Raw genomic sequence first — 26119 nt, forward strand, 5'->3', positions numbered from 1 at the left:
AAAAACATATAGATATGATATGTTTGGATTAAAAACACGCTCAGAAAGTTAAAACGAAGAGAGGTACAGTAAAGCGTGCTATGCAACACAGCGCAACCGCTACCGCGCTAAACAGGCTCGTCACTTTCACTGCCTTTTGCACTGCACTAGCGGCGGACTACGGTCATTGTGAAAAAATGTAGTGCGTTCAGTTTCATTCTGTGAGTTCCACAGCTTGACTAAATGTAGTAATTTCGCCTTACGCGACTTGTTTCTGTTCTTCTTGCACTTTGTTTGTCTTTTTGCTAATTTACTGTTTTTCCTTTTCTCGAATTAATTTAATTCCTTTACTTCATCTCTTCGTAACGTTCAGATATAATCTGGGTTCTTTTTCGCTTATAATTACCGTTAGTTGTCAATTATCAACCCACCACTCAGACTGCTTGTAGACTAATTCAGGAAATAACCCTGTCGGGTAACGGTTGTAAAAGAGTGAATATCCTTGCTTTTAGTGAGGCAAGCTTTCTACAAGTGCTTCTTGTCCACGTGTTTCAGACACACCCCTCGTTAGAGACTCACACACAATGTTTGACACACGTGTTTCAGACACACCCCTCGTTAGAGACTCACACACAATGTTTGACACACGTGTTTCAGACACACCCCTCGTTAGAGACTCACACACAATGTTTGACACACGTGTTTCAGACACACCCCTCGTTAGAGACTAACACACAATGTTTGACACACGTGTTTCAGACACACCCCTCGTTAGAGACTCACACACAATGTTTGACACACGAAAAGCAGGATTAGGCACTCCTCCACAACACACACAAAAGCGAGAGTCATTTCCGAACATCGTCTATTGTCTGTGTGTGTTTTGTTTTCAGCGTGTTTCTTCTATGGTTATCTTTCCCCCTTTCAACTTTAGTTTTTGTTTTGTTTATACACCCCCGGTATAGGGGTGTGTATAGGTTTCGCTCGATGTGTTTGTCTGGGTGTTTGTGTGTTTGTTTGGGTGTTTGTTTGTGTGTTTGTGTGTTTGTGTTCGCATGTAGATCTCAAGAATGAACGGACCGATCGTCACCAAACTTGGTGAATATGTTCTATACATTCCTGAGACGGTCCTTACAAAAATTAGGACCAGTCAAACACACGGTTACGGAGTTATTGGTGGATTAAAATTATACAAGGATTTATACAGGGACATCTTCATGGTCAAAGGGAAATAACCATTCTCACTCAGTCACTGCCACCAACTGAGAAGGTTATTTCCCTTTGACGGGGGTGTTTTTCCTACCTCATAGGAATTTCTTGTCTTATTTTTGTATTTGGCTTGCTGATTTGATTTTGTTGTTAAAATTGCAACCCGAACCAAATGACTATGTTGTACAGAATGAATACGGTAGATAAAGAAATGGTTCCACTTCCCACATTCACTGCCTTATCAGGGGAGCATGATGGTTCCAGGGCCGACCAGTTCTACTGACTTCTGCTCTTACATCTTTAAATACTCCTGGTGCACATGACTGTGAAATATTTTGAATCAGCTAGTAAAAAAGCGGAGTTTTGTATTTATAAACTTGAGTCACGAGCGCGTTCTGTGATTGAGGCGTGAGGTATTGAATAACAACGATATACCTGAGTGGAGGTCGAAGCAATAACTGTGTGTTACGTTATGAGATTTAGTTTTTTAGGTTTTTGTGTGAGCTTACGTTGTGTTTTTCTTCGCCTGCTTTTTAACAAAATCGTTTTTGGTTTGTCTGTTCTTTAAAATTCATATTTACAGTATCAGATATTACATATTATAGTGATTGTCATACTTCAGAGAGAGAGAGAGAGAGAGAGAGAGAGAGAGAGAGAGAGAGAGAGAGAGAGAGAGAGAGAGAGAGAGAGAGAGAGAGAGAGAGAGAGAGAGAGAGAGGGAGAGAGAGAGAGAGAGAGAGAGAGAGAGGGAGAGAGAGAGAAAGAGGGGGGAGGAGAGCGAGAGAGAGAGAGAGGGAGAGAGAGAGAGAGAGAGCGAGAGAGAGAGAGATATGTGGGAGGATGTGTGTGTGTGTGTGTTTCCGTGTGTGTGTGTGTGTGTGTGTGTGTGTGTGTGTGTGTATGTGTGTGTGTACGTGCGTGTTTGTTTGTGGGTGTGAAAAGCACTTGTTGTTGTCGTTAATGCTGTTGTTGTTGTTGTTAGCCCTTTGACCATTTTTTCTTTAAATATATATCATTTCATCGTTTACGCAAGGAGTGCATTAATGTATGCGTATTTCCACACCAGGACAAATACCAATGGCTTTGATGCGGATTAAATTCTTGTTCTTGTTCTTGGGTTGTTAACAGCTGAAACAAAATTAATGAACTGTGTGTATGTGTTCGTGAGTGCATGTGCGTATACGTGTGTGCGTGCGTGCGTGTGTATCTGTGTGCGTGTTTAATGTGTCTGTGTGTTGTGTGTGTGTGTGTGTGTGTGTGTGTGTGTGTGTGCGCGTGTTTGTATGTTTGCGCGAGCGTGCCTTTGCGTATATGTGTGTGGATCTATATATATATACGACTTGTGTCTGTGTGTGTGTCTGTTCGCGATGCGCGGCCAAGGTTCTCGATGGATCTGTTTCAAATTTGGTGGCCATATTCAGGTACACCCGGGACACAACCTGGTCGATGAGATACACGTGCTCTCAGCGCGCAGAGCTGAACCGATTTTGGTTTTTTTGTCTGGATCCACTACCAGTAACTCTTCCTTATCTTCTCCAGTGTTTTCAGCGTTTACCTCCCTTCCTTCGTATGGCGCGCGGATATTCCCATTCCGTTACTATTTTTAGAAGGTCACTGCACGTTACTATTTTTAGAAGGTCTCCAGTGTTTTGCGCGTTTATCTCCTTTCCTTCGTGCGCAGCCTGGTATTCGGCTCTACTTCCTCCCGGCGAAGCCGGTACCCGGTGAAGCGGGTAATCATCTAGTATATAATATGTTTGTTCGTTTTACCGCCCCCTGAACCTATATATGCCAATGCGGGACTAATGAAATCAGGAAGAACTGAACTTGTTCTTTAAAGGCACTGTAAGCCTCCCGTAAACCATCACAGACACTGTCAGGCGCGTACACACAGTACAAACACCCTTTCGTTTAAACACTCACCGCTTGAGAACATCCTAGGTGCCCTCCGTAAAGAGCGAGCAATTTTCAAAGAATTTAATTTTGCGTGCTTTATCTTACCCCTGAGCCATCGTGATTTAAGAATGTTTGTGTAACAAGCTGTCAATTTATTATTTAGATTTTAAACGTTAGGTCTGGCGCCAACACGAGGCGTCCGACTGTGATACTAGACAATCCGGCTGGCCACGAAAAAAATAATTCCTTAAAAATTGCTCGCTCTTTACGTAGGGCACCTAGGATGTTCTCAAGCAGTAAGTGTTTAAACGAAAGGGTGTTGGTACTGTGTGTAAAAGCCTGACAGTATCTGTGATGGTTTACGGGAGGCTTACTGTGCCTTTCACACAACGTTTCATGTTACAGAGAAGCAAACACACAAGAAAAGAAATTCACACAAAGAGAACATGTTTGATCAGAGTTTCTGTTTTTCCAACATTACAAGCTGTGTTCTCATGGCTTGGGATACTGAGTTCCCACGTTGGGCACGAGTTGCGGGGGGTTGTTGCAGTTGTCTCCCTTGCAGCAGTACTCACAAGAAATGCCGTTGGACAGCGTGTTGATCTCAATACCGTTGCATTCTGGGTCACGTTTGATGGCGTCGCACTTGGCCTGATCGGCGCACCTGCCATGTCCGAAAAAGAGGAAAAGGTAAATAACGAGACGTCATTTTCAATTTCAGTGTCTCGGAATCACTCTCTCTGTTACAAGTAAGCCACACAGTCACGCCTCATCTGTATCATTGCAACGTCTTTGTCCGTCTGTCCGTCCGTCCATCCGTACAATCGTCCGTCCGTCCGTCCGTCCGTCACGCTTTTGGTCGCTTATAAATATCTCCCGCGTTCCTTGGCCGATTCGTCTGAACTCAAGCATGAAATATGTCATCACTGTATTATTTGTGTGGGGACATTTCTAACCAATCTGTACTCAACCGCTGGACTTATAAGCGATGAACCGTCGCGATATAACCTTCGTGGTTGAAAACGACGTTAAACACCAAATAAAGAAAGAATAAGCGACGAAGCGCTCCTGAACTGAATTGTGTGTGTTTGCATGTTAAGTTTGTTGTGTGTAAAATTGTGTGTATTTGCATGTACATTTTGTTGTGTGTACATTTCTGCGAGCACGTGAGACCAACCCTCTTGGTTTAAACAAGGTTTTATTCAATTAAAACATGATACCTTCTTCTTGTTCTTCTTCAGCGTTCCAGAAATTCTGGTGACGTGTGAGCTCGTTTGCCCATTTGAGTTCCCCACACGATACTCTGAGAGCACTATACTATATATAGTCAGCTTCACTCCGCTCAGTTTCGTTGGGTAGGCATGCTGGGTATTTTCGTGTTTCCATAACCCACCGAACTCCGACATGGATTATACAGGATCTTTTCCGTGCGCACTTGGTCTTGTGCAAGCGTGTACACACGAAGGGGGTTAAGTCACTAGTAGGTATGCACATAAGTTGACCTGGGAGATCAGAAAAATCTCCACTTTTAACCCACCAGGCGGCAGCGACCGGGATTCGAACTCACGACCTCCCGATTAGGAGGCCGACGTCTTACCACCACGCCACTGCGCCCGTCATCATGATACCAAAATAAAACGAGAAACAATAGAGACACGAGCTCAAGCGAACGCTTATATTACTTATATCACCCACCCTCTTGTGATGTCTCTGCCGCCATTGTTGTCTAGGACAGACGTGAGACAGAAGCCCTGTCCCGCGGGACACGTGATCACGTGGGGAGACAGCAGACACGCCAACATGGAACAGTTCGTGCAGTGGCCTGGTCAAAATGAATGAAACATAAATAAAATACGTTGCTACACAAAACTATGCTGTACATTACAATGATATACAATTCAATGCAATACAATTTAATGTACATGATGCAATGCAGTGCAATACAATACAATGTAATGCAATACAATGTCATGCAATTCAATTCAAAACGATATATACAACACAATGCACTTAGATTCAAAACAATACAACACAATGCAATAACACAAACAAACACACAGACACACACAGACACAGACACACACACACACACCACACACACACACACACACACACACACACACACACACACACACACACACACACACACACACACACACGAAAAACACACCAGTGTGATTAAAACAAATATATCTTACATTCCTGAAAGATCAAACCCGTGTGAAAAGTAAACCATAATACATTGACACATGTGTATAATCGTGTTAATGAGGTCGGTTCAAACTTTAGCCTGACTGGGATCTCGAGCTCACAAGTCATTTTCCACTGCTCATGATGACAATATCAAAAACACAAAAGTTAGGATTTTCAATGCGGCCGATGGCGGCCATCTTGGATTCGGCCATTACGCAAAATGTACCAGGGTGGTGCCCGATCAACTCCGTGATTATTCATGTCTGGGTACCCCTTGACTCAAATCAAGTGAGAAATTCTCTCAACTCCGAAATGTACACAGGACTTTTAAACAAGTACAGGACTACAAAGTCACCGAGACAAACGTTATTCTGAAAGCAGTTTGTTCTCTCGTCTGCAAGAATTTTGAGAACTTGCACGTGACGCTGTAATTCCCACTGTGGCGTCTTGTTGCGCTCTATGTTGCTTTTGACTTCTGAGATTTCACGTTGGAAGAGAGGTTCAGGAAGACAAGACGCGTCTTAAATTTGGACACTCCTGCCTCGGTGACACAAGGTTGAGGCAGACGGACCGCAAGTACAGAATATAGGATACACAGAATACTACAGGGCTTGCTGTATGCTACCAGGTTTACATTCGTTGTTGTTTTGGTTTTTTTAAATATTGAAAAGTTCGATTTTCGCTCGCATTTTAATATTTGAAAACTCAACTCGTGCAAACCTAGCATCGCACATCTCGTCATAGTATTTTTATATTTAGTCAAGTTTTGACTAAATATTTTAACATCGAGGGGGAATCGAAACGAGGGTATGGTGTATGTGCGTCTGTCTGTGTGTGTGTGTGTGTAGAGCGATTCAGACTAAACTACTGGACCGATCTTTACGAAATTTGACATGAGAGTTCCTGGGTATGAAATGCCCGAACGTTTTTTTCATTTTTTTGATAAATGTCTTTGATGACGTCATATCCGGCTTTTCGTGAAAGTTGAGGCGGCACTGTCACGCCCTCATTTTTCAACCAAATTGGTTGAAATTTTGGTCAAGTAATCTTCGACGAAGCCCGGGGTTCGGTATTGCATTTCAGCTTGGTGGCTTAAAAATTAATTAATGACTTTGGTCATTAAAAATCGGAAAATTGTAAAAAAAAATAAAAATTTATAAAACGATCCAAATTTACGTTTATCTTAATCTCCATCATTTTCTGATTCCAAAAACATATAAATATGTTATATTCGGATTCAAAACAAGCTCTGAAAATTAAATATATAAAAATTATTATCAAAATTAAATTGTCCAAATCAATTTAAAAACACTTTCATCTTATTCCTTGTCGGTTCCTGATTCCAAAAACATATACATATGATATGTTTGGATTAAAAACACGCTCAGAAAGTTAAAACAAAGAGAGGTACAGAAAAGCGTGCTATCCTTCTTAGCGCAACTACTACCCCGCTCTTCTTGTCAATTTCACTGCCTTTGCCATGAGCGGTGGACTGACGATGCTACGAGTATACGGTCTTGCTGAAAAATGGCAGCTACTTGACTAAATATTGTATTTTCGCCTTACGCGACTTGTCTATTTTCATATCGAATGAGCGACAAGAGCATGGCATACAGTCAAATATTAATTGTAATAACGAGCTAAAATTATGTTTAAAAAAAAAATCCACCGTAGCACATTACAATACAATGCAAAACAATACCTGCAGTAACACATTACAATACAATGCAAAACAATACCTGCAGTAACACATTACAATACAATGCAAAACAATACCTGCAGTAACACATTACAATACAATGCAAAACAATACCTGCAGTAACACAAAATAAAAGAGAGAAAAGAGTACGATTTGAAAAAACCCAAAGACTTGGCAGTAACGAATAGACGAAGAGTGCAAAGGTTTGCAGAAAATACCTAGAAACAACAACGACAACAACAACTACAACAACAACGACGACAACAACAACGGCGACGAGAACCTCATGACCACCACCACACGTTAATTACCTGGTTGCACAAAGGCTGTTGTCGTTGTTGTGGGCGTAGTAGTGGTTGTAGGTGTTGTGGTTGTAGTGGGAGTTGTAGTAGTAGTCGTCGGTGTTGTTGTGGTTGTGGTGGGAGTAGTTGTCGTTGGTGTTGTCGTTGGTGTTGTCGTTGGTGTAGTTGTAGTTGTTGTTGGCGTTGTTGTTGTCGTTGTTTTCATTGTGGTTGTTGGTGATGAGTAATAGTTGGGATTCTTTGTTTTGAATGCCAAGGCCGCGGCACCTTTGGAGAATAAAACACAACACAGACAACAGAACATGGGACTTGGACCATTCCGTGAAACAAGTTAGGTTTACAGACTGATATGTTAAGAGAATAACAGAGAAGGGCACATTTCAGACAATGATCACGGATACAGACTGCGACAAGACATGAGTATTTCACAGAAATGTTGAACACATTTCTTACAGCCAATGTCATACACTGATCAAGACATCGTAGTTTGACCGGAACATGATTAAAACACTTTTACAGACATTCGTATGTTCAACAGACTGAGCAAGACTGTTAAGTTTCAAGCATCCGTTTCAAATAAAAAAAATGTAAAAAAAAATGTTTAAATCATTGGAACGTTTAATTCAGGACAAAACAAAAGATTCAAAAGAATGTCCTACCTAAAGTGGACACACAAGGGACACACCGAACAAAAATCAATAACTGATGCTGTGACTTGTCTTAGAATATGACTGTGTTGTTTGCAAGACAGTATGGTCAAGGATCACGTGTTGATACCCACACACAAGGTTGGCTTTAACTCATTGTCTCCCAGGTTCGGATATATCCGTACCCACTCCATCTGACCAGGTACGGATACATCCGCTCAGACTCAGTGGTAGCTTCAGTCACTTCCTGTAACGTCCATCTAACGCCTGATTTCCAGCGTGTTGATACACAGTTACTACACAGTTACTACAATTCTGAGTGACTTGCTGCAGGCACAGCTGGTCTCGGCTAAAAAAAACTTGGTCAACATAGGTGGGGTAGAAAGTGTTAAGGTGCAAGTTTAGCCTCCTCCCGCCATGAGGGATTTCCCAGCAAACACACAACGTAAATACGACGTTGCGAAAATGTGAATTTTTCGTGTCATTAACAACGTTGCGAACTTTACGTGAAATTTACGTTGAGCAAACCAAAAAACGCAAAGTAAAACCAACGTTGTGTAATTGTCACCTTCTATTTTCAGATTTCTGAGGTATTTTAATACTGCCTGTCAGTACTTTTAGCAACCAGCCAAAGAAAGTGACCACTGTTTATGCTGAACCAGTAACAGGTATGCAGGTAAAGCGTTCAGTACCTGTATGGATGCCATATCGTGTCATATCTGGTTTGCTTTTAATGTTGAATTTATTCACCTCTGTATTTATTGATGAGGAAGAGAATACAGTCCCCGTGACGTCCCGTGTCGCTCCAAAGCTTGTCAAGCATTTGTATCAGCAGTTCTGAAACAGGCCAGGAAGCAGGGCGTTGAGACACACGCACGTACACACACGAACAGGCAGACAGACAGACAGACAGGCAAATAGACAGACGTGGAAGCACGCACACACGCACACTCGCAAGCACACACGCGCCCACACACACGCGCTCACACACACGCACACACACACACACACGCACGCACGCACGCACGCATACACACACACACACACACACACACACTCTCTCTATGGTTTGTAATCTCTCTGTCTCTATCTGTTTGTATGTATGTCCGCCTATTAGCTGTCTTCTGTCTGTCTGTCCGTCTCTCTCCCCCTCCCCCTCCTCTCTCTCTCTTTCTCTCTGTCTTTCTTCTTCTCTGTCTGACTTCCCAAATTACTCTGGTGAGCCCAAAATCAAACCAATGATTACACTATTATCCTCGTATAATGAGGAATCGTCAACTCTCTCTCTTTCTCTCTCTCCCTCACACACTCTCCCTCACACACACTCTCTCTCTCTCTCTCTCTCTCTCTCTCTCTCTCTCTCTCTCTCTCTCTCTCTCACTTTCTCTCAAACTATCATCTAATGTATTTCCAAGACGGAAACAGTATGGAAAACGCACAGAACTCCTAAGGTTTTTGTTTTTTTCAGTAAATGTGACAGAGACTTGCTTCCAATCAGACTCATTCTCCTTGAAAATCGAAAAGTGGTCGCACTGTACCCTCTCTCTTTCACTCTCAGAACCTACCGTTCTCACTCTCGTAGTGGGCCCTCTTTCTTCTTCCAATCGGTTGGAGAGGACTTTCTGCCAAAGTCAGAAAAAGTCACAACACTTAATGTACTAAAATTATTATAAGTTCAAAAAAGTAACATACTATACGTATCTTACTAACTCACTAACTAACTAACTGACTAACTAACTAGCAAAAGTAATTATCAACCCAACAGCCTTAAAAACAGTAAATTAAACAAACAGTTCAACAAATAATCGAACAAAACATAAAGAATACGTATAGCTTGAAATCAATGTCCTTTTAATGTAGGTTTGACCATTTTCAAGCACATGCACTTTCTTTCTTTTTTTGTTTGTTTGTGTAATCTTTGTTTGTTTGTGTTTTTGTTCCGTCTCTTTCGTATTTCTACAGTTTACCTAAAGAGGACACGTGTGTTACTCAGCGTTACTGTCTACGCCTATCTAGTACTTTATCGCTCTTGTACGTAGGATTGGCAAAGCAAGAGCAGCTTTCCTTCAACTGAAGAACGTATGGGCATCAGCAGACCTGAGCATCAACACCAAGCTCAGGATTTTCAACACCACGGCGAAGTCAGTCTTGCTGTATGGAGCCGAAACCTGGAGAACTACAGTTGCCATCACAAGAAAAATCCAGACCTTTATTAACACCTGCCTTAGAAGAATCATCAGAATTCGCTGGCCTGACACCATCAGCAACATTGGCAGCGAACATAAAAACAGTTATCCGTAGAACAGGACATTCTGCAAAGACGCTTCCGGTGGATTGGCCACACACTCTGCAAGACGACAACCAGCATCACGCGACAGGCCCTCACATGGAACCCGCAGGGCAAGAGGAGACGAGGCCGGCCGTGAAACACCTGGCGTCGTGACTTGGAGGCAGAGGTGAAACACATCGGCTACACCTGGAGACAACTGGAGAGATTGGCCCAGGATCGGAGTGCCTGGCGAGCTCTTGTTGGCGGCCTATGCCCCGGACGGGGTCAAAGGCATAAATGAAATGAAATGAATGACGTAGGTGGCGACAGAACTTATACGAAAGAGACGGTACAAAAATGCACGCACCAACACACACACATACACACACACACACACACACACACACTCATACACACACACACATACACACCATACACACACACACACACACACCATACACACACATACTACATACACACACACACACCATACACATACACACACACACACGCATACACACTCTCTCTCTCTCTCTCTCTCTCTCTCTCTCTCTCTCTCTCTCTCTCTCTCTCTCTCTCTCTCTCTCTCTCTCTCTCTCCATCAGTTTCAATCCGGTTTTCGGTCCAAGCATTCTTGCCACACAGCTCTTACGTCTCTCTGTGAAGCTTGGCTGTCAGCAATGAACAAGTCTGAAGTTACAGGAGCATTTTTTTTGGATTTTAAGAAAGCATTTGACTTAGTCGATCATTCCATATTGTTGAAAAAATTACACTATTATTTGAAAAACGAGTCGGTCTGTGACTTCTTTAAATCGTATCTTGCTGACCGGACACAATATGTCACTCTACAATGCCAGAATTCGTCTACTGCACTAGTAAAATATGGCGTCCCTCAAGGGTCTGTATTAGGACCTATTCTCTTTTGTATTTACGTTAATGATTTGCCTTTACATGTATCGGATGATAAAGTCAAATGCGAGTTTTTTGCAGACGATTCGTCTATTCATACCAGTAACACCTCGTTGGAATCAGTAAATTCTTCCCTGAAGAACACTTTGGACGAAGTTGCGGAATGGTGCTCATCAAATGCCATGATACTGCACCCAGAAAAAACTAAAAGCATTGTTATTACCACAAGACAAAAGTATCAGATAAGTCCTCTTAAATTACAACCGTCTTTAGGTACAACTCAAATACAGCAAGTTAAAGAACATCGCATACTTGGTGTAACTGTCGATGAAGAAATGAAATGGCAAACACACATAAGCAACCTCTGCAAAGTGTTATCAAGGAATTTGTATTTGTTGTCAAAACTCAAACATTATGCCAAATCTGAAACATTAAAAATGTTCGTTCATGCTCATATAATGCCTCATATTAATTTTGCTTCGACATTGTGGGATGGCTGCAGTGATGTTCACTTATTGAAACTCAATTCTTTGTACCGTCGTGCTGCAAAACTTATCCTGTATGAATCGCACATGTCTCCAGAAATGAAGTTAAACAGCCTTAATTTCCTTCCCCTAAAAACCCACCTTGCATACAATAAGGCTGTCTTTATGTATAAATTAGTTCATGGTGATGTGCCCAGTTATGTGCAATCCTATTTTACACATGTTACGAAGAGGTATGGGTCTCAAAATTTACTTCCTCCAATTCCTCGTATAGATCTTTATAAATCCAGCTTAGCTTTTTCAGGATCATCTCTGTGGAATTCTTTGCCAATAGAAATCAAACGATCCGCATCCTTAAAGGCCTTTAAAAGGCAGTTGCACACACATTTGATCACACTATAAACTGCCCCTGATGTTTAGTTTCCATTGTGTACTCGGATAATGTATGCAATGCTCTTAAGTGTTCGTTTGTTTTTTAAATATTGTATATGTAGTTAATCTGAATGTGTAATCCCTCGTCCCCCTCCCCCTTCTTCTTGAAACTTTAGCTGCCTGTATATGGCCCTGTTCGGCAATACATTGCTGTACTTTTTTAAGAAATTTTAAAAAACAATTACGTTTGTTTGTGTCTGGTTTTGTTTTATATGACTTTGTGAGTCTAATATTTTTTATGTTTATACTCGACCATTATTTTGGTTTTTTATTAGTTTAATACTTTGATGAGGTATGTGCGCAGTCTTTGCTTTTGTTTACAATTATTCTCTGTATATGTTCCAAGGACAGGTTGGAAGATTAGGCTAAGCCTAAAACCTTTATCCTTATGTAATAAAGTTCTGAGTTCTGAGTTCTGAGTTCTGAGTTCTCTCTCTCTCTCTCTCTCACTCACTCTCTCTCTCTCTCTCTCTCTCTCTCTCTCTCTCTCTCTCTCTCTCTCTCTCTCTCTCTCTCTCTCTCTCTCTCTCTCTCTCTCTCTCTCTCTCTCTCTCTCTCGGTCTCTGAATGTGTATTACTGTACCTGTTACTCCGTAAAAAAGGTCGAGAGCCGCATGTCGGTACGCTGAAACAATGACAAGACCATAGCAATACAAGAGCGTTGCAAAACAAAACTAACCGAAACCTCGAGGTAGTCCCTGCTAACATCTCACGCGGATGGTTAAAGGTGCGTGAGACACGTGTATGAATGATATACTCAAGTTGCTTCGTTGATACACATGTTTATCAATTCATTGTTTAAAGCACTGTCTTTCCCGTACAAGCGAGTTGTCAAGGCTTGTATGTATACGGACTAAGACAATCCCTAACCTTTGCCACGTACCAGGAAACAACCAGGATGCTTTATGTGGGGATTGGGAACTGAATTTTGACATGAATGAAATTATTAACTGACACCATGCAGTGTGGAAAATGTATAACTAAAAAAACAATTCCTCTCTGAGGAAGCAGTCAGGATGTAAAGTTTGGTATGTGTCCACTGGGAGGAACAACTTTTCCCAATGAAGCCTTGGCTGATCTAAAAATAGTTAGCCAGACTGTTTTACTGCTGGAGAAAGCACACACAGAAGGATGGGAAGGGCGATTCTAATCAGCAGGAACTGTTGCAAGATGGTGCAGTCCATAATATTTTTTTTTCTTTTTTTTTCAGTCCATAATTGTTTTATTATTTTTCTTTTAACGATAACCGCGTTTTGACCAAACTACACAAAAAAACAGATAAATAAAACAACAACAGAAGAGCAGCATCACCGCATACATCCACCCTCACTGACCCCAAGGCACACTGTTTACACACGCGCACGCACGCACACATGCATGTACTCAGAACACACACACACACACACACACACACACACACACACACACACACAAGAAGAACAACAACAACAACGAAAACAACAACGAAACCAATAACAACAGAGAGAGAGAGAGAGAGAGAGAGAGAGAGAGAGAGAGAGAGAGAGAGAGAGAGAGAGTCTGGAGTCTGGAGTCTGGATGGTTTATTGATTGGGCCTTGGGCCCATTTCAATTCGGGGTGTACACATTTTCATCATTCATGCTTCATGAAAAATAATCATTGTAATATTAATCATAATAAAAAAAAATCATCATCATCGTAATGACAGTCGACATGACGACAGTGGAAACAGGCATTTACAACAGCAAAACGTTTGGAAAAGGACAGTAAGCATCAGCACAAAATCCAGTCTCTGTCGCACTTCACTCATGTCTCTCTGTCCTCTTTCTGTCCATCCATCCATCCATCCATCCATCCAGCCAGCCAGCCATCCATCCATCCATCCTTCTATCCATCTCTTGTCCCTCTGTCCTCCATCCATCTAATCAACCGTCTGACTGTCCAACCATTCATCCGTCATCCATCTATTCATCACTCCATCTATCCCTTCACATGCCCTTTCACACGCAAATCTGCAAGCAGTTATATGCATAATCGTTGCATCTCTGATACATAGCATCGCATTAACGTTTTCAAAAAAGACAAAACTTTATTACTGTTTTTTAAGCAATCGACCAAAAACAGCAAAAATAGCATACACTCAAAACAAGATCGTGCAATATCTCATATTCACTGTCCCCACTCACTGCGTATTTTAAACGCGTTCATGATGAAGGTTGCAAGTCTAAGTAATATTGGCCTGTTTGGTGTCGCTAGAAGTAGCGCCAGTTTAAAGCTTGATGGGCGGTTGTAATATTTTGCAGGTATGTAGTACTCGCGAATACCAGCATATTTTGGACATTTCAAAACAAAGTGAATTTCATCTTCGGTCTCGTTTGCGCAGAATGGACACAAGTAATCTTCAGCAGTTGACGACCGAGTGTGTCGTAATCGATGCACTTTGAGTGGCGAGACACCAAGTCTTAACCTAATCAGGCAGTTTCTTGCTTTGACGTGCTTCAGGTCATTTAAGTATGAAGACATAGATAAGGCTGACTTGAAAGTGCTATAGAAAAGGAATCGTTCTTTACTTTGTACTGTTTCTATCCACTCTTGCTTGTATAATGTGACTAGTCTGTTCTTGAATTCCGTTATGAACGCATTTTCATTTCCAACGCCTTGTTGAATCCAAACTTGGTCAAAGCCGTATTTGTACAGCACATAGCAAACTGATGACGCCCATGTTCTTTTATTTTGTTCGTGTAAATAAAGCAGCATTTTATAAGCTTTTTGTGGCAATCGATGAGAGAGAGAGAGAGAGAGAGAGAGAGACAGAGAGACAGACAGACAGACAGACAGACAGACAGACACACACACACACACACACACACACACACAGAAAGACTTACTTTCACAAGGATGTAGATACATGTGCATGCTGATGGTGATGTTGATAATAACTGAAACAAAAACAACACATTTACCAAACAATGAACGCAAGAGGAGACATAGAGGAGAGGCACTATTCAATGCAAGCTGAAAGCAATTTTAACCAAAACTATGAGTTCAATCCGTACAAAAGTAAATAAATAAGATAACAAATCCAAAATGAACAGTAAACAAAAAGCAAAACAAAAACGAACAAACAGACAGACAAACAAACAAACAGACAGACAAACAAACAGACAGACAAACAAACAAACAGACAGACAAACAAACAAACAGACAAACAAACAAACAGACAGACAAACAAACAAACAGACAAACAAACAAACAAACAGACAGACAAACGAACAAACAGACAGACAAACAAACAAACAAACAAACAACATCCTAAAAAAAATATCCAGAGTTCTTTTCCATTGGTAATCAATGATTCTGTTCATTCACTGAAACCACTTTCCCAGCCCCTCTACGCAAATCACAAATCACAAATCACTGTAGAAAGCCGCCTATAGATACTTAAAAGTAACATCATACAGTTTAGAGTGCAAGTCAGACTAATTCAAATTTTCTTCAGATTTATCTGTTTCGGTTGTACGAGAACATTATTTGTAGCAAAACTTAAACTAAAGAAAACAGAGAAATAATAACTGTCAGAACAGAAAAATTGTCCTATCCAATATAGTTCTCAAAACAAAGATCGGCAAATAAACGACTCTATCCAGGTTTTGTTATTGTTTTTGTTTTTTATGGACGGGCATTAATGTTACGTACAGCCGGGGATCTTCTCCAGGCTCTGTGCATTGGTCAGCTGAGTGTCGAGGTCTGCAACAAAAAAGAATTCCACTCAAAATAAATTACGAACGGACAGTCAAACAGACAGTTAGATATAACCCCTCCTTCACTCCTCTAAAGTTTTGTTCAGTAAAAAGATACCTTCCTCCCAAAGTTAACGATCGCGTGGACACACACACACACACACACACACATACGCACACACACACACACACACACACACACACACACTAACACACACACACGTGTACACACACGCACACACACACACACACTAACACACACACACACACAAACATACACACACACAAACATACACACACACACACCCACACACCCGGGGTCCTGATTTGGCCTAAATGGTCCGCTGGACCCATTAAGCAACAGTTAACTAACTCAGTTAACTAACTAACCCACACCCACCCACACACACACACACACACACACACACACACACTCTCTCTCTCACACACTCACACGCGCGCGCGTAAACGTAACGTTGTGATCAAAGTCAGTATTGTCTGGACCTCTCTAATAGCAACCCCGAAACCTTTCACATGTGAGCACAGAAGGGAGATACGCACCAACGTAGGACCCACTCATTTGGTCGTCGGAAGTACATCCATTGACATTAGCTGGAAAAGTAAATTCACTCTTGTAATAATATTGTATTTTGGTGTTCGTATTCGGAGGCTATCGTAGGGTCACACTCTCAGCCATCTCAGTATAACATCAAACGATTGTCTATCACAAAGTTTATTCATTAATGTATAGAGCATAAGATATTTAAAAGGAGCATTCACTAGCAGAGCTAGGTACAGAGTGAAACTGATTAGCATAAGGATACAGTTTGGCGGGAAAGTGTTAAGTGCAACATGTTGGCAGGTCAGACAATGGGAAGAGCCAGGTCAGAGGTCAGTTATGACAGGCTGCATGGTGGTGGCACAGTTGATAGTACTACAACTCTCAGTTTCATAAAGAACTTTCATGTTTCAGTACATAGGCAATGTAGACATAGCACAACTAACTCGTACACTTTTGTTTACGTGACCAATAATAATTATAGACCCACGCAAAGTACTTCAATTCGTAGAACTTGAACAATGTATTTTATTTTCAATTAAACTAATTTTTACCATTTTTAAAACATTTGATCGTTCGATAACAGTGAATTCGTGCAGCGACAACGTTCAGTAATAATACAGTATGTTTTATGGTGAAAACAATTTGCATGTAAACAGTGACTAATGTGTCACATGTTGAGCTTTTTAGACTTTACAGATTCTAATGTATGCACCCACTAATCTGAAAACAAAGGGACGTAAACAACTTAAAGAAGGGATTTTTTTCTTCTTTTTTTTCCAGATTTTATTTTCCATTTGTATCAAAAAAAACACGGAACTGCACATATTGCTGACAACCATGTACCTTTTTGCGTTCTCTCTATAAAATTCGTACCTTTTAAAAACCTTGGTACTGAACCCTGTGCATCGAGAGGCTCTCGAAATATGCAAACTAAGAAAGATATTATGCATCTGAATTGTACATATTGATTGCCATTCGTTGTGTTAGTACTGGACTTTAACTTGGATAATTCAGAACATATTAATGTACTTACGATTGAATGGATGACAATTTTCTGCCCCGACACCGTACGACGCGGCCAAAAGTAGAAATAACCCAACTGAAAGAAAAAGAGAATAACAAGATAAATTTAAAAACGCTAACAGTTTTCATTAATGATTGCCAACAATCAAGTTTTCAACAACTATTACAAGCATTATTCAGCTCTATCATGTACGTCATCAGATTTCGCGTCATGTTGAAATATCTGTGTGTGTGTGTGTGTGTGTGTGTGTGTGTGTGTGTGTGTGTGTGTGTGTGTATGTGTGTGTGTGTGTGTGCGCGTGCGTGTGTGTGTGTGTGTGTGTGTGTGTGTGTGTGTGTGTGTGTGTGTGTGTGTGTGAGGGAGTATGAGTAAAATTTTACCCCGCGCTTTATGGTACAACTCCATTCAGACTTTGTAAGCCATGTCCACTCTTTTAAAAGAAATCTTAGAAATGTAAAATACTGTTCAAGTGTAAAGAATGACTCACCGTAAAGAGGGTGTAACATGGTTGCTATCCTTTTGTCAGAAAGCAAGGTAATTGAAGAAAGGCTGGACCGTGTCAAAACTCTCAACACATGAAGTCGTCAATGCCTCCTGTTACCGTATATAAAGTAAAAAAAAGCCCTGACACTTTCTCATATCGTTGAAATTCGAAAGATAGTCACGTAAATTAGCAATTTACAGTAGACAACACAAAACGTGTCATTCCTATTCAGTCTCTTTGATCCCAACTTATATATCACTTCGATTACTTTAAACCATACTTCTTAGTTGCTTTTGGTTGAGGCTGCAAAATAGTCAGAATGGATTTTACGTCACTCATTTTAGGTCGTGGAACGAGGGCACGCGTTGGTAATTGGATGCATTTCGTTCTCACGTCCTTTCGCGGGTTCGTCACGTTTTGTGGCTTGAAGTTGAAAGTAGCTTTAGAAACAACATTTCTTACGATCAAAATTAGCTGCCCAACATCTGTGCCTTTCTCCACAGCTGCTGCACATTCTTTGCTCCCCGTCGGTTACGAAAAGAAAGTCCACGCGCACCCAAAACAGACAAACATACCAAACCAAAGCATCCTAATCGAGATTCTAAAGACCAGCATTGTTTTGAATGCAATTGTAAACCATATTACATAGCTTGCTGAACAATGATAAGGTTCGATTGAGCGGTATTCCGGAAACAGATAGAAGACTTTAAGGTCAGAGGTCAGAATATATCGAAATAAACATATTAACAGGTCAGATTTCCCTCGTGTCAGAGAGCGAGGTGGTAGCAAGATCACTCAGTCTGAGTCCGAATGTACTCAGGGTTAGGCCTTGTCTCAAGGGTTTGTCACATTCGTTTGTTTGTTTGTTCGTTCATGGGCTGAAACTCCCACGGCTTTTACGTGTATGACCGTTTTTACCCCGCCATTTAGGCAGCCATACGCCGCTTTCGGAGGAAGCATGCTGGGTAACTCTGACATGGATTACAGGATCTTTTTCGTGCGCACTTGGTCTTGTGCTTGCGTGTACACACGGGGGTGTTCGGACACCGAGGAGAGTCTGCACACAAAGTTGACTCTGAGAAATAAATCTCTCGCCGAACGTGGGGACGAACTCACGCTGACAGCGGCCAACTGGATACAAATCCAGAGCGCTACCGACTGAGCTACATCCCCGCCCTGGGGGGTTTGTCGTGATATACGCCATACAACTGCACTGAGTTTTCAGTTAACTCGCACCCCACCCCGACCCCCGGGGGGTTGAGGGAGGGAGGGGAGGGGGGGGGGGCAGAATCAAAGACAAAAAGAAGAAACACAAATCGACACGAATGGATTTTTTATGTTTAGGAAACAGACACGGGGTTATTGCATTCACATGAACAGTAACAATACTATCAACTTTCAAGACACCGTTTTCGTTTCCTTTCGGAGGTTTACGGTACATCTAGGAAAGAGGGCGAATTATTCAACACTCATGATAGGAGTACTATTCGGCACAGTTCCACAGTCCACTTATCGGTGTTTTGACATACAGCACGTTTTGACACAATCCGGTACAGTTGGGCAGGTGTGTTGTGCACTGTTGTTTTTGTAATCGGATTACGAATGACAATATTGCACACTTGTCTTCAAGTTTATGTTTTTTTGCTTGGTAAAATGGATTGTTGTCTGTTCACTTGATCATAGTGAATCTTTGTCACTGACAAAACATAACCTATTGCAGATTTACATAATTGAAACGCGCGTGTTCTGTTGTAAACACAAGAGCCCTTATCAGAAGAACAGCCCTTGTCAAACCTGGTAACGTTTGAATCAATGAGTACGATTATTCAACTTTTCCTGAAATAGGGGACTTACATTAGCAGATCTTTAGAAGAATATAATCACGATCAAATACTCTCACACACATACTCGCACTCATGGCATGCACGTATACACACAGAACAAAAATCGTGGTGCAATGCGGCAGTACTAAACTTGTCACCATTACGGTGTTTTACACCACATGGACAATTCTGATACAAGGCAACAAATGCCCTACGTGGAGGATGACGGAATTCAACAACATTGTACCGTGCATTCAGACACTAAACAAACTGCCAACTGACAGCACTACTGATAGCACTACTCTACATGCCGAGCTGACCAGGCTGCCGCTGCCATCTACGTCACGCTCTGCCAGCGGCGGTCTGGTCATGAGCGATACAGACCCCACAAGAACAGAGGTGCCAGATCAGCAAAAACCGCAGTTAGGCGAAAGACCCATCAGAGCCTCGCGTCGGCTTCGAGAGCAAGCTGAGGGAACGTCCCCTACTTTAATCTCGCCCGCTGGCGGTCAGCCCGACACCCCCTCCCGGCCGCCCACTCCTCCCCCCGCCCCAGTCCTTGAGACTGAGCAAGTTGCACCAGACCGTGACAAGGACGATGACTGTGGCATAACCAGCAGTGCCGTTATCTCCTCTGATCCTGTGCCCTCCTCACCGTCCGTGAATGTGCGACCCCCTGAGGTCACTGTCACTGACAGTGAAAGTGTGAATGACCCTCAGGTCTCACCAATGCACCTCCTACAGCCCCCCGCTGATTCTTTGACCACAGCCGATCAGGCGCCAGAGGCAACCACCGTGACAGAAGCCCCCACCTTTGCTTCTCCCTCCCTAGCCCTGCCTGATGATGTCATTTCGCTGATAGAAACAGCAAAAATGCAGGTTAAGGTTGAACTGAAGCAGCACATGAAGATGAAATTTGACAAGATTCTTGAAATCACGGAAACACTTCAGAAAGAGAATAGCATTCTCTCCAAAGAAATTCACTCCCTTAAATCACAACTAGGTGACTGCAAAAAGCAACTGCAGGAACAAAGAAGTTTACACCAGAAGCCAGAGACATCTTCCGTGCAAACAGACACCTGCCTCCAACCAGCACAACAGATCATTGTACAACTGCCAAAGCCGTTGATATCTGCAGCGTCACAGTTACTAACAAATGTTCTGTGCTGTCGGATTCCGACGGAGATAATCTGTCGACATGCCCACACAAAAAAGACGGCGAAGAGCACACATTAGAAACACACAAACCCACAGTCAACAGTCCCGCTACGAACAACCAGCTGCGCCAGCACCCCGAGAAAACACCGCGACAGCGACTAGCAGAGTGTAGGGTGGCCGCAGAGACAACCCATGTGCTACTGGGGGACTCAGTACTTCGACCTGTTAGGCCAGAGCTCACGTTTCCTGGGAAACGGGCTGAAAATCTCAGTGTCTCTGGCCTAACCCTGGACGACCTAGCACACTGGCTGCAAAACATTCCTCAGTGCCCGAGTGTGTTACACGTCACGGTCCACATTGGCGTTAACACATGTCGGGACAACACTATAACAGAATCAACATGGAGCGCCCTTGTCAAGCTATTGAAAAGGGTGTTTCCCAATGCCCTTCGACAGTTCTCCTCAATTATCCCACCCTGGGGAGAACATCTCCTCAAGAAATCTGTGGCGGCTTAGCTTCCAACGACGCACTGTCCAGGGCCTGCAGCAAGGCGAAGGTGGCGCTGGTCGACCACACCCCGACCTTCGTCACCAACAACGGCGCTCCACGCAAGGCCCTGTACAGGGACGACCTGCATCCCAGTCGTCAGGGCACCGGCAGACTGGCGTGCAACATCAAGTACGCTGGTCAGCCGCGTGACGTTACCCACAGTGGCCACCGCAAACCACTGCTGGAGGATCCGGTCATTAGCCCGGACAAGTCCCCTGCACAGCATCCCCCTCACTACGAGATGTCGGAACAGCAACGACCCTGGGGACAGCCACCAAGACACCGTCTACACAACGTACCATCTGTTCGCTTCTCTGAAATAGGGAGACAGCCATGGCAGGCTGTTGGCGACCGCGACAGCCACGTGTCAATGTCACCAGCCATCCGTGAACCGAGGCGGAGTGATTCAACCTCTTCACACCCGGGCCCCTCGGGTCTGCCTCTCTCGCCACCCCCCTACTGGTGGCACGCATCACAGCGCCTTCACCACCAGCCCTGGCCTCAGCCACACCCCTTGCCACCCCCCTACTGGTGGCACGCATCACAGCGCCTTCACCACCAGCCGGGGCCTCAGGCACACCCCTTGCCCCCCCAGGGGAGTCCTGTGTCGCCTCATTGGGTGTATAACGGTGCAACACCGTTTTTTCGGCAACACTCCCCCCACCCGGGTAGCGTACATGTAATGACTGCAGCTACACTTGTGTAACGTACCAAACAATCATGAGTCCATATGCTTGCTGGGAGAGATTATGTATGTATGTATGCAGGGCCGGACCCAGGGGGGGGGGGGGGGGGGTTTCCAGGGGTTCCGGAACCCCACCCCTGGAAAAAGCATGTACCTTGCTTTGACTTTTACTAGTTTTAGCACCAAAACAATGCTGCTCTTAACCCTCAAAACAAGGCCCAGAATGCACCAGATTTTAACCGTTTTTCAAAAATTTTCCGGGGGAGCATACCCCCGGACCCCCCAGGAGGGCAAGTGTGTAGATCGTGCACTAATTTTTATTTGTGCGCCCGTTCGTGTCCTCGGCCCAGGAGGGCGAGTGTCTAAATCGTTCACTACCTTAATATTTTGTGCGCCCGTTCGAGTTCCTGAACTCAAAAGGGCAAGTGAGTTACCGTGACGATTCTGTGTGTCTAAACTTATCACTACCGTGATATTGTGCACTGGTTCGTGTTCTATGGTAACGAGTTGTGAACCTACGTTTAAAACCCCTTTTGTTTTTGCTTCTTAGCAAAACCTGTGAGAAGAGAAAAGGTGGACTGTGTCTTTAAGGATAGATATACAACTGTGTGCCAGCCCTGCATTGTGTGTGAGCATAATCGCGCTGCCTTCATCATATTGAGGAATCTTCAAACTAACTTTGTTAACTGTGTTCCACAGCTAAATTCGTGACCTGACTTGGACGTGCTCGCTTCTTATTACTATAAGTGCCTCAGGTCGGTCACGCTATAGTGACGGCATTGTATGTGTCGAGCCCTGAAGCCATTGGCTTATTTTCATCCGCAAGGACAGCGGCTGGTGTTTCGACGATATTATAGTCTGAACACGTAATGCATAATTGAGATTCTACTTCTCTGTGCAAGACTTGTGTTAAGAACCTTTTACAACATTAACTTTGACGGTGAGCTTAATATTTGCATTAACTACTTTTAACCTTGTGTCTCCTTGTTTTCTGTGAACATTTTGTTCATCTTGCATTTAAGCTTATAATTATTCTAGTATCCCATTGTTTGTTGTGGGATTTGCTTTACCTTTTGTTCGGTCACCCTTCATTTTTAAGCAACAATTTGTTTCTTTATTTTTGATTGCATACCTTTGTGTGCTGCTATCTCATCCTGTATCATCCTGTTCTAAATAGCAACTATAATTCGTGTTGTGGGAATCTTGACATTTACTTGGTGAAATCCTTGTGCGTTTATGATATACTAGAACTGTTGTCTTGACTGCTCCGGATACTCATATTTCCGGATTTTGCTTCCTTTATTATCTACTGCTGTTTGTTACAATACTGCACTTCGTCCTAATGTCAACAACATCAAACACTGTTCTCCGTATAGGGCATGTAAATATTTGTTGTCGTTCTTTATCTTTGTTGTTATCGAAGGGTTACACTGACACACACACACACACACACACACACATACACACACACACACACACACACACCACGTACACACACACACACACACACACACACACACACACACACACACACACCGCGTACACACACACACGCACGCACCGAGTACATGCACGCACGCACGAGAAATTTACGCAAAAACGTCCCGTTTTCAACCGCTTCTGCGTTCGACACCTGCATCAGTTCGAATGGCAAAACACAAGGAATACGCAAGATAGCAAAACAAAATACCCTGCTCTGGTTAGATAACTGGTTGGACTATCTCTTCGCATGACAAAGTTGGCATGTTGTGCATATTTTAAAGTTTTGTTGATTTTTAAAACGGTACCTTATGTTTTTGTCAGGTCGATTTTGGGTGTACCCTTACTTGGTTGACGGCCCTGTAAAAGAAATCTTTGATCAAAACTAACGTCAGACAGCCAAGTGAACGGCCTATCATTGCAAATAATTATGTAACCGAGTGCCAAATGTACTTTACCCTGATCACGGGGTCAAATAATACAGAGTGCCCCTTTCTCACCAAGCTCAAACACTCAAAACAACTGACACAAGTTAAATTACCAGGTTCTTTATTTCCATAAGATGATGAGGGGAATGTGTGGGAAAGCGGGGGTTTACCTTCAAATACAAAACTTCCAATGTATTACTCTCTAGAACTAGAACAACCCAAAACAACACTCTAAATCCTTTACTCTAAAGCTATGCTTTAGATTCCCACTCTAAAACTATGCTTTAAAACAATACTTTAAATCCTCCCTCCAAACTACACTCCAAAACTCTACTCTAAATCCTCACTCTCAACTTTAATTAAAAAAAACACAATAGAACTCTAATCTAAAACAAACGAAATCTAAAAAAACAACCTAAAAACAATTCTCCAAAAAACCAATCTAACAAAACCTAACTGAACCCCTCTAACTGAACCTAACTGAAACCCCTCTAACGAAACCTAAATGCACTTCTCTAGCGAATCCTATCTGAACCCCTCTAACGAAATCTAACTGCACCCCTCTAACGAAATCTAACTGCACCCCTCTAACGAAACCTAACTGAACCCCTCTAACGAAGCCTAACTGCACCCCTCTAACGAAATCTAACTGCACCCCTCTAACGAAACCTAACTGAACCCCTCTAACGAAACCTAACTGAACCCGTACATTTTGACCATTTGCTAATATGCCAATGGGCTCTCAACAAAGAATATAATACTGACTGCTTAAAAATCTTATCGTGAAAGACTGAGGGCTTTCAGTCTTATTGCTTATTGTTCCGTCGCAACATCAGGTTTGCAAAATTGACATAACATGCGCGAGATCTTCCCCTCCCCCTAACCGTAGTTAAACCATAGTCAAATGCATTAAACATAGTGTTGATGCTTCATCCATTCGTATCACGCTGAAAGGTGTTGCTTTTCCCCAGGTTAGGGGGGAGTCACACATACACGACGCATCGCGGCCCGCGCATTGGAAATTAATAATAATAAAAAAAAGTGTAAAATAAGATTAGTGCGTCGTTGTACGCTCAACTTTTGTCGCGGTCTGGTCACACGTACGCAACGCACGTCCCGCGCATTGAACATTAATTAAAAATGGAAAATAAGATCAGTGCGTCGTTGTGCGCCCAACTTTTGTCGCGGTTTGGTACAGTGCAACCCCCGTTTAAAGACCCCCCAATTATTTTAAGACTTCCTCCCTTTTAAGACATTTAAGCTTTGTTATTAAGATTTCCTGTTCAAATCCTCTGTAGATTTACTCCCATCTTAAGAGTCTCTCCTTTTTAAGCCTGCTTTTCTCATATTTTTTAGATCGTAAAAGGGGGGTTCCACTGTTTAAGCTAGCGAGTTGACAACGAATACACAGTGTCTGGCGTTGGTCTTGCGCGCTCTGCGCGTGTCTGGCGTGTACATTTATGCGTCGAGCTCCGCGCACATTTTTGTGCATGGCAAAAGAATCCCATTGCACAAAGCGAATGACAACGAATGCATAGTGTTGGTCCAGTGCGCTCGACGAACGAGTAGCGAATATTGACGCACACCCAGCGAACGAGAACGCACTGGCCAAAATTGCGATTTTTTTTCAGTGCGTCGTGTATGTGTGACTCACGCATTAAGGGTTGTCCCTTTAAACTGTCACTTGGCCTACTGTGGTAACACTTGTCAAAAGATAAAAGATATTTTAGCCTTTTTCTGATAAGTCACTGGGCACTCACGTGACGATTGCGCGCGTACACAGGAAAACATGCCATCGACACGGACGCACGTGATACGCTATGCACAGGGCACGCAAGCACGTTCCTACGCACTAACGCTCGCACACACACAAACATGCACACACAAACACACACACACACACGTACGCATGCACACACACACACACACACACACACACACACACACACACACACACACGTAGATACAAACACTGACACACACACGCACACACACATACACATACACACACACACACACGACTGACACACACATAGGCTTGCATGAGAGGAACACTAACACAATCTTTACGGTGTTAACTCACAAGCTGTGGGCTGTATATTCTCTATCCCTCAGCGGAAACTTTAGGGGTCTCAAACCTATAGGGTCGGACTTTTGGACGTTCTTTCAGACCTTCACAAATATTTG

General features: G+C 42.8%; 2 protein-coding genes across 2 annotated transcripts; one reads left to right on the forward strand and one right to left on the reverse strand.

Moving 5' to 3' along the window:
• Positions 1-3529: 3529 nt before the first annotated feature.
• LOC138969496 (uncharacterized) lies at positions 3530-17941 on the reverse strand. Its single transcript, XM_070342302.1, has 11 exons — positions 17814-17941; positions 17336-17401; positions 16302-16352; positions 15697-15747; positions 14889-14939; positions 12604-12645; positions 9491-9547; positions 8676-8762; positions 7288-7545; positions 4780-4906; positions 3530-3748 (listed from the first exon to the last, which is right to left on the reverse strand). Exons 1-11 carry the CDS (start codon positions 17830-17832, stop codon positions 3577-3579), a joined length of 981 nt encoding a protein of 326 aa, XP_070198403.1. The 5' UTR covers positions 17833-17941; the 3' UTR covers positions 3530-3576.
• A 1914-nt stretch (positions 17942-19855) lies between these two features.
• LOC138968045 (uncharacterized) lies at positions 19856-22046 on the forward strand. The gene is made up of 2 exons (XM_070340607.1): positions 19856-20636; positions 21247-22046. Exons 1-2 carry the CDS (start codon positions 19856-19858, stop codon positions 22044-22046), a joined length of 1581 nt encoding a protein of 526 aa, XP_070196708.1.
• Positions 22047-26119: the final 4073 nt, after the last annotated feature.

The sequence above is a fragment of the Littorina saxatilis genome, linkage group LG6 (assembly GCF_037325665.1).
Source record: "Littorina saxatilis isolate snail1 linkage group LG6, US_GU_Lsax_2.0, whole genome shotgun sequence".
Taxonomy (NCBI): domain Eukaryota; kingdom Metazoa; phylum Mollusca; class Gastropoda; order Littorinimorpha; family Littorinidae; genus Littorina; species Littorina saxatilis.